Source organism: Rhinopithecus roxellana, chromosome 1 (genome assembly GCF_007565055.1).
Source record: "Rhinopithecus roxellana isolate Shanxi Qingling chromosome 1, ASM756505v1, whole genome shotgun sequence".
Classification (NCBI taxonomy): domain Eukaryota; kingdom Metazoa; phylum Chordata; class Mammalia; order Primates; family Cercopithecidae; genus Rhinopithecus; species Rhinopithecus roxellana.
The window spans coordinates 136,063,369-136,076,197 of record NC_044549.1 but is presented as its reverse complement, the minus strand read 5'-3'; the positions used below and the strand labels follow the sequence as shown (position 1 = coordinate 136,076,197).

The window sequence follows — 12,829 nt, the reverse complement described above, 5'->3', positions numbered from 1 at the left end:
CAAAAGGATTGAATTAAACATATCACCACACTTGCACAGAGATCATTTATGGAACCGTGTTCACAAATTTATTTATGCTTGCGTAATCATTTCCACAGCTGCTCAAAGCAAGTCAAAGTCGAGAAAGGACTTACATCGTCGAGTCCAGTCCCCCTTAACTCCTCATTCATTCCACTATTTCTCGAGCCAAGGAATCGGGTGAAACCCAACACCGACTCACAGTCTTCAGGTTTCACCCTCTTGCCCTGAGGGCAGCATCCCAGCCCAGGGTGGTTCTCTGGTGTGGCCTCAGGAAACCGTGACGCGGTCCTCGGCCTTTTTGTCCCCAACAGGCTGCTGGCACACTTTGGGGTCTGAAATGCCATCTGCTTTGCCTAACCTGGGCAAGACCATTCGCGTCCTTTCCCTTGAGGAGCAGCGTGGGGAAAGTTGCCGCTGCGCGCCACGTTTCTCCCACTTCCCCAGGGCTCCAGGGGGCGCTGGAAGCGGGCGGGGGTAAATTCGCTGGCCGCCTGGCGTGGAGCAATCCTAGAGAGTGGGCTCACCCTCGGGGCTCGGGAGGGGCTCTTCCCCGCCCAGAAGGAGACTGCGGCGGCGCAAGGTCTCCGGCAGGGGGCGCGGGCCGCTGGGCGTCCCCCCGGGCTGCGGGTCGGTGGTCCCTCCCAGGCCGCGTGTGCGGTGCGTTGGCGCAGCCCGCTCCCTGCCCCCACCTCACCTCGTCACCTCCCCGCCCTCTCGGCGGGCCCCTGAGGTGCGCGGCGCAGGCGCGGCGAGGCGGCCAAGGCAGTGCGGCCGCTGAGCCTACGCCGGGGACCCGGCGCGCAGGGCGTGGGGCGCGCGGAGGGGGAGAAGGGTGGGCCCAACACAGCGTCCGGGAGCGCTAGGGCCGGAGCAGCGCTGCCCGCCACCGTGCGTCCGCGGGAAGGACCGCCCGGCCCCTCCGCCCGCGCTCCGGCACCTCGGCAGCCACCGCTTCTGAGCTGCGCGTGGGCCGGCCGGGCGGGCCCGGGGGGACTGACTGGTGAGTATGAGGGAGGAGCGGGTGGGCCGGGCGCTGGACTGCTCCAGGGGACGCGGGCGTGCGGGAGCATCTTCCAACGGGAGAGGCTGGAGCTCCCTTTACACGGAAACTCTGCCTTCGTTATATGGCGGGATGGCGTTCCCCTCCCCCATCCCCGTGGCAGTTCCACCCCCTGCGCAGGAAGGCTTGGCCGGGCTCGCCTCGGCCCCCTACTGCTGTTGTCTTTACCGAACCTTTGGGGTCGGGGCTTGGGAGTCTCCTCGGCGCCGACTTCTGGGCCCGGGCGAGGCTGGTGCGTGGCGCCGGGGTGGAGGCAGCTAAGTCCCGGGGACTCCTGCCGTGCGCCTCCGACTGGCATTTGTCTGGCTGCGTCCGGGCTCGGTACGCCCCTCGGTCCTCGGTGGCGCTGCGGCCCTGCCCGGCGGCTTCGTGACCTCCGGCAGCGAATCCCCGGGCTCGCGCAAAGAGTTGTAGCCGCCGAGAGCAGGCGTCTGATGCTGGCGCCCAAAGCCTCCAGCCGAGAGTCGCTCCACTCGTTACAGTGCCTAGAAACCCTTTTTTGGTTTTAAGTATTCCCTAGGGAAACGAGTAATTTGAAGCAGTTTATACTTTTTTTTTTTCCCCAAAGAGAAAGATTTATGCCGGACTGAAAAATAGCGAATCAAGTATGTAGTGACCGTGTGGTATTGCAGTAAAGACTGCCTCCACGTTGGACATGTAGTGGATTCTAGTTCAGGCTTTCCTGCAACATGTTTTGTTTCCATTCTTTACAATTTAAAGCGTATACTTATTTTAATGAGAACGAAAAAGAAAGTTTAACTCTTCTTAAACTCGTTAAAAATGGAGTTATTTACTGTAAAGACGTCTTATACCAATTAGGAAGAAAGACTACACATTGCATGAAAAGCCTTTTAAAATGTTTATTTGATAATTGCTGACTACCTGTTGTATGTATTGTATTTTGTGCATAGACGTTGGTTGAAAAAAATGACAGGTGGAAAGATGTTGGTTTCTAGGTGATATAAAGTTTTTAAAGCATTTTTCTGATTTTCCTGCAGTGACACGTGTTACATATGTCGTTTGTATTTCGGGAGTGGGGGGGAACTGTGTGATAAGTTGCTTGTGATTCAGAATCTTCCTGCTAAGAAGACTAGTGAGCAAATGTTTCTGCCGTCCTTGAGTAAAAAGCTAAGTTTTTTCAAGGCTGTTATGCACACAAAAGGCACATAAAAATGTTTGCTAAAATGAAGGATGGTTAGCATTTTTGGTCTTGAATAGGCATCTCACCATCGTGCTGAAAGGAAGTCCGATGGACATTTGGATATTGTTCGGCCCTAAGTAGGAGTCAAACCCTTCCTGATCCATGTGCCTACTCCTCTCACCTAACAGCATGAATCCAGGCCAGCTTGCAACGTTAATTTTAATACCACGCTTGGTTTTCTTTTCTTACTTTTGTTCTTCAAGTTCTAAAGAACTTGAGATACATTCTGAAATAACAAGAGACTACTTAACATGTTCCTCTGACAGTTTTCAGTGTTCTCCCTGATACTTTTAGAGTATTTAGAACGAGAAGTGTGAAGCTATATGAATCCTGGAAGTGTACAAAAGAGGTATTAATAAGTCTTGAAATTTTAGTTTATTACATAAAGATAGTAATAGCTCTTTTTTAAAATTTTTGAGTGCAGTGAATTGAGATGGTTACTCAAGGAACAATTGTTTACATTGTTAGGTGAGGCATTTTGGTTTTTGTTTGGTTGGTTGGTTGGTTGGGGTTTTTTTTTTGAGACGGATTTTCGCTCTTGTTGCCCAGGCTGGAGGACAATGATGTTATCTAGGCTCACCACAACCTCCGCCTTCCGGGTTCAAGCGATTCTCATGCCTGGGTCTCCCAAGTAGCTGGGATTACAGGCATGTGCCACCATGCCCGGCTAATTTTGTATTTTCAGTTGAGAGGGTGTTTCTCCATGTTGGTCAGGCTAGTCCTGAACTCCCGACCTCAGGTGATCTGCCTGCCTCGGCCTCCCAAAGTGCTGGGATTACAGGTGTGAGCCACCGTGCCCGGCGAGGTGAGGCATTTTAAATATTGGTATCATTTCTGTACATTTCATGGTTATCGGTTTCTTTAGGCTATTCCCTTTCCCTTCTCCCACCTAGTAGTTAAGAACTGGAAGCAAGATGTACATGCATTTCATCTCTGGTTCTCCCACTTATTAGTTGACTTAACTTTCACTAAGGCTGTTTCCATATCAGTAAAAATGTAAATGGGTTTGTTAGTAACACCTCCATGTACCTCACAGGACCATTTTGAAGATGAAGTAGAATAAGGGTTAGGAAAATGCTTAATAAACTGAAAAAGCACTATCTCATTCCCTGCTGTATTGTATCAGTTTAGTGCTGCTGTACCCAGAACTTAGCGAAGCAGCAAAAATAGTATGTGCACCTCAACTAGAACACTTGTCATGTGTATCACCTTGATGTTAAGAGCATTATAGGTGGCGCGGTGGCTCATTCCTGTAATCCCAGCACTTTGGGAGGCCGAGGTGGGCAGATCACTTGAGGTCAGGAGTTCAAGACCAGCCTGGCTAACATGGTGAACCCCTGTCTCCACTAAAAATACAAAAATTAGCTGGGTGTGCTGGCGGGCACCTGTAATCCCAGCCACTCAGGAGGCTGAAGCAGGAGAATCGCTTGAGCTGGGGAGGCAGAGGTTGCAGTGAGCCAGGATCTCATCACTGCACTCCAGCCTGGGTGACAGAGCAAGACTCTGTTTCAAATAAATAAATAGATTGATAAATAAAATTGAGTAAACCTTTATTCAAATCCCAACCCCAGCATTTACTGAGTATCTAGCTTTGACTTTGCTGTGCCTCAGTTTCGTCATCAATAGCAGGAAGTAAATGATTTTGAGATGGTGATGTGAAATGTGCATCTCATACGATTACATAGGATTAAATGAGATAAAGTATGTTCACAGCCTGGTACATAATTGGTGGTCAGTAAATTATTATCACTTTTACTTTAATTTCTTTTTTTGTTTTGTTTTGGTTTTTTGTTTCTGAGAGGGAGTCTTGCTCTGTTACCCAGGCTGGAGTGCAGTGGCGTGATGTCAGCTCACTGCAGCCCTCCACCTCCCAGGTTCAAGCGATTCTCCTGCCTTAGCCTCTTGAGTAACTAGGATTGCAGATGTGCACCATCACACCCCGCTGATTTTTGTATTTTTAGCAGAGACAGGATTTCACCATGTTGGCCAGGTTGGTCTCGATCTCTTGACTTGGGGTGATCCACACACCTTGGCCTCCCAAAGTGCTGGAAGTATATGTGTGAGCCACTGTGCCTAGCCACTTTTATTTCTTAAATAATCTATAAGGACTGTAACAGTTTAAAGTTTATAATTTGGGCCAGGCAAGGTGACTCACACCTGTAATCCCAGCACTTTGGGAGGCCAAGGTGGGCGGATCACCTGAGGTCAGGAGTTTGAGACCAGCCTGACCAACATGGTGAAGCCCTGTCTCTGCTAAAAATACGAAAATTAGCCCCGTGTGGTGCCACGCGCCTGTAATCCCAGCTACTTGGGAGACTGAGGCAGGAGAATCGCTTGAACCCAGGAGGCTGAGGTTGCAGTGAGCTGAGCTCGAACCATTGCACTCCAGCCTGGGTGACAAGAGCAAAACTCCATCTCAAAAACAAAAAAAAGTTTATAATTTGATTTGCTTTCATGATGCTTGCTTTCCTTATGGATGAATAAATTAATTCAGATTTGTATTTTTGGGTATCAAAAGATTTAACTATAGGTCAGTCATGAGACTGTCTCAGAAAAAACTGTAGAATGTGAATCATTTCAAAGAAATGTGGAAATTTACATATAATCACATTTATCAATGTATACAGTTTTTAGTATGTAGTACATTATTTTCAAAATAATATATCTTAATTAGTTCTGTATAACTTTCCAGTTGATTAAAGATCTGGTGCCATTGTATTATTCAGTACCAAAAATGACCTATATTTTTTGCTTACTAACTTCTTTCATGTTTTACTTACAGGCATTTTTTACCATCTACGGAAACTTATTGTAATTCATTTTTCCTCACTCCACTAGTAAGAGTTACACCAAGTAAGTAGACTGTATTGAAACTAATTAATTTTATAAGTTAATGAGAATTTAATTGGACAATGGTTACTGCACCTGTTGTGTTCTCAGTGGAACATTGAATGTGACCTCATAAATAGGAAAATGATTTTTTTCTTGAAAATTATTTATATTCTGATCTATGTGATGAGTACTTTTTTCTGGAAGCCAGGAGGCCGGTACATATTTGTGACGATATTTTTTTCTTAAAGGAAATGTCTCCACTTTTAGCTTGAAAACTACATGAAAATATTTCCAGTGGTAGGAATTGTGCCTATAAAACTCCTAATGTGGTGCCATAGGCACAATGTTTCTTTTTTTATATATACACAAAATGACTTAAGTATTTGATTTATTGTAATTATCCAGTTCTCACAATTTATATCAACATTTGAAAAAGAATTTTTTAACCTCCGTAAGAAAGAAAACAGAAATCAGTTTCTGCCTTGTAACCTGATTGGAAAGCAATCTGAAATACAAACAGAGGCATCGTTTAACATTTTTGTTATACCATAGATTTTCAAGTGGCTCACATATTTGTTATTGCCAGTAAATTCTTCAGTTAGAATTTTTATAATGGCATTAACAGTTGTTATTTGTGACATATTTGTTAATTTTTTTTTCATTTTTTAGATTGAAAAGATATGAATGAGTATCCTAAAAAAAGAAAAAGGAAGACTCTACACCCTTCTCGTTATTCAGGTCAGCATGTAATTAATTTATTTTGAAGTTGGGTATGGATTAATTCCCACAAAATTATATTCTCATCCATTTTCTCCTGAGTGATCAGATAAGACTTAAGTATCTGGGTCAATTTTTAGGTAAAAGAACGGTTTAAATACATTCTCTGAATATATATTCCTTATTGTCTGCCATGTGCTAGGCACACATAAGAACTTTACAGACATTATTTTATTCCTCACAACTCTATGGGTTATAAATATTTAAAATTAGATAGCCAAGGTTATTTACTTATATAGCATAATTGGGATTTGCATGTCTGATTCCTAAGCTGTGCTTAAGACACAGTAATGACAACCTTAGTAGAAAATATTTTACATTATTGGGGAAAAAAGACTTTATCCTCTCTATTACTTTTGGAAATGTAAACTTTCATTCATTCTGAATGTGTAATTTTATTTATTTAATTTTTTTAGACATTGTCTCACTCTATAGCCCAGGCTGGAGTGCAGTGGCATGCTGTCAGCTCACTGCAACCTCTGCCTCCTGGGTTCAAGTGATTCTCCTGCCTCAGCCTCCCAAGTAGCTGGGATTACAGGCGTGTACCACCACACCCAGCTAATTTTTTGTATTTTTAAAGTAGAGATGGGGTTTCACCATGCTGGCCAGGCTGGATGACTGTGTAATTTTAGATCCTTTGATTGAGGTTGGCTCTGCTGTGTTGGCAGTATAAGAAAAGGGGTGTTTGTGGCCGTCTCTCATACACCTCGCATACATTTACTTGGGACCATCTCAGTCTTACCTATTAGTCTACCCAGCCTACACATTCTTCATTTCTGAAGAAATTAATCCTAGTATACTGCTTACTGGCCCTTCCTATACAAGACTTGAAATGACTATATTCAGAAGCCCTAAGTGGTCTTCAGCATTTCCCCTATGTAATAACCTTTCTCTGCATGACATGGCACACCTTCCTGGTGTTTATTTCACTGTTTTGTGCAGTTAATACAGTGTTTATCATATATTTTTATTTTGTGTGATTCTGAGTATAAAACAAATGTATCCTTGTGTATTTCAAAGTTGTTACGTTTTAAAGTATGTAATTTGTGGTTCTTTCAAAGTCCAATGTCAGTATCAGATCTGAAATATAAAAGCTTTAAAAGTTGAAAATATATAGTATTTTCATTACAGATACTGTAACATTAAGAACATCTGTGTATGTTAGATAATGGGAAGTTTCTCATTAAATGTGTATGTTTACTGTGCTTGAAATATTTTTCATTTTGTTTTATGTTCAGATTCCTCTGGAATAAGCAGAATTGCAGATGGATTCAATGGAATTTTCTCTGATCATTGTTACAGTGTCTGTTCTATGAGACAGCCAGATTTAAAATATTTTGACAACAAAGGTATATCTAATATTTTTGAAAATATGTTTCTTTAAACTGCTTTTACATTTTTTATTCCTTGAAAATGTGGATAAAATGTGGATTGATGATTTCAAAACAGACAAGTCTTTAAAATTTGTTATAATGTAAGAAAGCAAAGTTGTATTTTTTTAAGAAAGCAAGTAATTTTAATTCTTCTTTTTTTTTTTTTTTTTTTTGAGATGGAGTCTCACTTTGTTGCCCAGGCTGGAGTGCAGCAGCGTGATCTCAGCTCACTGCAACCTCTGCCTCCCGGGTTCAAGCAATTCTCCTGCCTCAGCCTCCTGAGTAGCTGGGGTTACAGGAGTGCGCCACCACGCTCAGCTAATTTTTGTATTTTTAGTAGAGATGGTTTCACCATGTTGGTCAGGCTGGTCTCAAATTCCTGACCTCATGAACTGCCAGCCTTGGACTCCCAAAGTGCTGGGATTACAGGCGTGAGCCACCGTGCCCTGGCTATAATTTTAACTTTTAACATTATTTCTGATATATAAATAAAAAAGTGTACTCTCATAAGTCCATTTTTTTGAAGGGAGTGGGGTTGCGGGGAGACAGTCTTCATTCTGTCACCCATGCAGACATGTCTCACTCCATGGATTATGGCTCACTGCATTCTTGACCTCTTGAACTAAAGCGTTCCTCCCGCTCAGCCTTTTGAGTAGCTGGGACTACAGGCATGCCCAATGATGCCTGGCTAATTTTTAAAATTTTTTTGTAAAGACGGGGTCTTGCTGTGTTGCTCAGGCTGGTCTTGAACTCCTGGCCTCAAGCAATCCTCCCATGTCGGCCTCACAGAGTGCTGAGCCACGGCTCTCAGTCCTAAATCCACTTTAGTTGGTTAGGAATTGGTGGCAAACCAGGAGTGACTCAGAGTTGGGAGTATTTATCTTGAAAGATTAAGAATAGTGTTAGACACAGTTCTACTCAGCTATACCACATAGTGTGGAAGAAAAGAACAGAGGGTGATTTGGTATTTTTCAATCTTGGATCTTCTGTTGGCTCTGTTCTAGAGCATTGGTGAACGATAACAATTTACAACTTGCACTTAAACTTCTTCTGCAACCAGATTGTCCCAGTTCCCTTGAGTTCCGTTACAGGCACAGAAATATAAATTACAAAAATCATGTAGAGTTGGAGACATCAGTATGAATTCATGTTTAGCTTACTATAGATTCAGATGGCTACATACAGAATGCTTGTAGATATGTGTGTGTGTATATATACGTATGGTACTGTACACACACACACTTTTTGCTCTGTTAGAGGGTCTAAAAGAAATGACATCCAGAAGCAGTGAGCATGAGCACATGAGTGCCCAGGTCTTGGTTTCTAATGCCATTCTTTAGTGAAAAGAACTAGGCCTCCTTGGAAAAATGGCTGATTCTAGGTCTGGGGCAGGAAATACACAAGATGAACCTGGAGCATTTTGTAGTGCTGGAAAATAGGAAAAGTACTTAAAAAAACCCAAACACACGCACTTGACAGGGGCATGCTAAAGGAGCACAAGTCAACTTAAAGAGCTCCCAGTAGCCAAAACTGAAAACTATTTGAGGACAAAAAATTATAACCCAGAGTATAAAATATCCATGAATTCATGCTGTTATAAATTATTAAATAGAGGAGAAGAGGCAAATCTGTGCAGAAGAATTTCAAATTATTAGACTTCATCTTAACCAAAAGGCCAAGAAACAATAAACTCCAGATTATTTATGTAGCTACTCCTCCCTCTGGGAGATGGAATATAAGTCTGTACTCCTTAACATGGACTGCACATAGTGACTTCTTACAAAGGGTAAAGTATGGAAAATAAAAGCACAACTTTAGGCCAGGCACGGTGGCTCATGCCTGTAATCCCAGCACTTTGGGAGGCTGAGGTGGGCAGATCACCTGAGGTCAGGAGTTCGAGACCAGCCTCAACATGGAGAAACCCCGTCTCTACTAAAAATACAAAATTAGCCGGGTGTGGTGGTGCATGCATGTAATCCCAGCTGCTCGGGAGGCTGAGGCAGGAGAATTGCTTGAACCTGGGAGGCGGACGTTGCGGTGACCTGAGATCACGCCATTGCACTCCAACCCGGGCAACAAGAGCAAAACTCTGTCTCAAAAAAAAAAAAAAAAAAAAAAAAGACAACTTTACAGTGTTGAAACCTGATAAATACTTAGGCAGGTGATCAAGATCAACATCAACAGCCATAAATCATATTGATAGTATGTACCCTTAATAAGAAGTGATGAAAGTGGCAATTTACCTCTGGTCTATCTCCCAGTAACCCATAATTCCAGCCTAATCATTTAAAAAAAAAGAAAGCGACAAATTCCATTGGCAAGGCATCCTACAGAATACCTGATTAGTACTCCTCAAGGAGTGAGAAACTGCCACAGCCAACAATAGCCTAGAGAGACATGGCACCTTAATGGAATGTGGTATCCTGGAACAGAAAGGGGATATTAGGTTAAAAACTAAGGACATCTAGATGACTTTATTAATAAGATATCAGTATTGGTCATTAATTTTAACAAATGTGCCGTACTGATGTTAGATGTTAGTAGTGGGGAAACTGGGATACATGGGACCTCTCCATACTATCCTCAGATTTTTCTGTAATTCTAAAACTATTCTAAAAAATAAAGTCTATTTTAAGAAAACATGATGGATGGGCTGGGTGTGGTGGCTCATGCCTATAATCCCAGGTCTTTGGGAGGCCAAGGTGAGAGGATCACTTGAGGCCAGGAGTTCAAGACCAGGCTGGACAACATAGCAAGACTCCATCTCAAAAAACAAGAATTACCCAGCCTTGGTGGTGCATGCCCATAGTCCTAGCTACTCAGGAGGCTGAGGCTGAAGGATCACTTGAGCCCAGGAGTTTGAGGCTTCAGTGAGTGAGCCACAATCATGCCACTGTACTCCAGCCTTGGCAGACAGAGCAAAACTTGCTCCCTCGCAAAATGTTGAAGCCCAATTTTCACTATTAACCTGTATTTCAGTTCCCCCGTGCTACCTTTGAAACACTGGGGCTGACCTGCGGATATAAAGACTTATTCAAACTCAGTAATTTAAACTTAAAATCCTAAGAAACTTCAAAAAGTGTAATCTAGTTCAAATGGGGCATCATTTCTAAAGCATTTGCTTGTTTGAGCAGATTTTCTGTGTCTGTGGTATATAGATAATTTTCTTTTTGTGACTAAATCCAAGTCTTAGTTCCTGTTGGAATTCAAAATTGTATTTAAAAATTGATGCTTCGTTCTATAATGAATGCTTTGATTATATGAATAATAAGTATTCTTCCAAATTCCTTTTTACAGATGATGATTCTGATACCGAGACATCAAATGACTTGCCAAAATTTGCAGATGGAATCAAGGCCAGAAACAGAAATCAGAACTACCTGGTTCCCAGTCCTGTACTTAGAATTCTAGACCACACTGCCTTTTCTACAGGTTAGGGGAACTAATTAATAGCATTGATACATTTTGTATTGGTGAATTTTTTTAAAAATGCATGCAATAAATTTCTTTTTGCCCAGTTGTAGTTCACAGATTTTACTTAGTTATAGTCATATAATAGGTTTGTTTTATTCTTCAGAAAAATCTGCTGATATTGAAATTTGTGATGAAGAGTGTGACTCACCTGAATCAGTCAACCAGCAGACCCAAGAGGAGAGTCCTATAGAAGTTCACACTGCTGAAGATGTTCCAATTGCTGTAGAAGTGCATGCGATTTCTGAGGATTATGATATAGAGACAGAAAACAATTCCTCTGAGAGTCTCCAAGACCAAACTGATGAAGAACCACCAGCTAAACTTTGTAAAATTCTTGACAAGAGCCAAGCTTTGAATGTGACTGCCCAGCAGAAATGGCCTTTACTGAGAGCTAATAGCAGTGGCCTGTATAAATGTGAACTTTGTGAGTTTAACAGCAAATATTTTTCTGACTTAAAGCAGCATATGATCCTGAAGCATAAACGTACTGATTCAAATGTGTGTCGAGTATGCAAGGAAAGTTTCTCTACTAATATGCTTCTGATAGAACATGCCAAACTACATGAAGAGGATCCCTACATTTGTAAATACTGTGATTATAAGACAGTAATTTTTGAGAACCTCAGCCAGCACATTGCAGACACCCATTTTAGTGATCACCTCTATTGGTGTGAACAGTGTGATGTACAGTTCTCCTCAAGCAGTGAACTCTACCTACATTTCCAGGAGCACAGCTGTGATGAACAGTACTTGTGTCAGTTCTGTGAACATGAAACTAATGATCCAGAAGACTTGCATAGCCATGTGGTAAATGAGCATGCATGTAAATTAATAGAGTTAAGTGATAAGTATAACAATGGAGAACATGGACAGTATAGCCTCTTAAGCAAAATTACCTTTGACAAATGTAAAAATTTCTTTGTATGTCAAGTATGTGGTTTTCGGAGTAGACTTCATACAAATGTTAACAGGCATGTTGCTATTGAACATACTAAAATTTTTCCTCATGTTTGTGATGACTGTGGGAAAGGCTTTTCAAGTATGCTAGAATATTGCAAGCATTTAAATTCACATTTATCTGAAGGGATTTATTTATGTCAATATTGTGAATATTCAACAGGACAAATTGAAGATCTTAAAATTCATCTAGACTTCAAGCATTCAGCTGACTTACCTCATAAATGTAGTGACTGCTTGATGAGGTTTGGAAACGAAAGGGAATTAGTAAGTCACCTTCCAGTCCATGAGACAACGTGATTATTCTCTTTAACTTACAGAAAGTTTAAAATAATAAATTCAGCCTTATTTTGGAGATGATTAAATGGATGATTGTAAACACAACTTATGAAATTTGCCTTTAACAGGTAACTTTTGTAAATTATAAAATTTTATTGGCATTGCTCCAAAGTATATAAATATATCTTTAATGTGGTATTTTCAATTGCGTGATAGTTTGTAGTTTTAACCACTCTTGGTGACTGTCATCCTGTTTCTTGCATGTGCTCGATTTCATGAATTGAAAAGAAACAAATGTATTGAAATGAGCTGCAGTTTTCCTTCCTTAACCATGGGTGCTAGTAACTTTTTCTTTTTAAAACTCAAGACAATATTAGTTTTTTTGTGTATGAAGTCATTAAATTATTACATGACTAGAACTAAAATGCAATATACAATTAAGTCCACGGATACTCTCATTAATAAGAAATAACACTAGGAAGCCACTATTATCACAGGAAGAAAAGATTTAGTTTTCATGGCAGTCTGTTTTTTAAAAAAAATTTTTTTTGAGCCCCTGTCTATTGTTGAATATTTTAAGATGGGATGAGGGAGGAACTATTAAGGGCTTACACAATAATAAATAACTATCATAACTCATTCCTAACTTGATGTTTCATTTCCTGTTGAGGAACCATAAATTCATGCACAGACTTAATATTTTTTTCCTTAGAGGTGGTCTTGTTCTGTTGTCTAGGATGGAGTGCAGTGGTTGATCACAGCTCCCAGGCAGTAGTCTCCCAGGCTCAAGCAATCCTCCCACTTCAGCCTCCTGCATAGCTAGGACTACAGGCATGTGGCAACATGCCCACTATT

The 12,829-nt window shown here is 41.6% G+C and overlaps 1 protein-coding gene across 1 annotated transcript; it reads left to right on the top strand.

The window, feature by feature from the left end:
* Nucleotides 1-502: 502 nt before the first annotated feature.
* Nucleotides 503-12,604, top strand: ZNF639 (zinc finger protein 639). Its single transcript, XM_010373929.2, has 6 exons — nucleotides 503-1,021; nucleotides 5,065-5,135; nucleotides 5,784-5,852; nucleotides 7,130-7,240; nucleotides 10,562-10,696; nucleotides 10,842-12,604. The coding sequence occupies exons 3-6, from the start codon at nucleotides 5,795-5,797 to the stop codon at nucleotides 11,993-11,995; spliced, it is 1,458 nt and encodes a 485-aa protein (XP_010372231.2). The 5' UTR covers nucleotides 503-1,021; nucleotides 5,065-5,135; nucleotides 5,784-5,794; the 3' UTR covers nucleotides 11,996-12,604.
* The last annotated feature ends 225 nt before the right edge of the window (nucleotides 12,605-12,829 follow it).

Excerpts from the sequence above, each read along its gene's own strand:
- ZNF639 (XM_010373929.2), top strand. The coding sequence starts at position 5,795 with ATGAATGAGTATCCTAAAAAAAGAAAAAGGAAGACTCTACACCCTTCT. Across the intron at positions 5,853-7,129 it reads ACACCCTTCTCGTTATTCAG|ATTCCTCTGGAATAAGCAGA; the intron begins GTCAGCATGTAA and ends TTTTATGTTCAG. Across the intron at positions 7,241-10,561 it reads AAAATATTTTGACAACAAAG|ATGATGATTCTGATACCGAG; the intron begins GTATATCTAATA and ends TCCTTTTTACAG.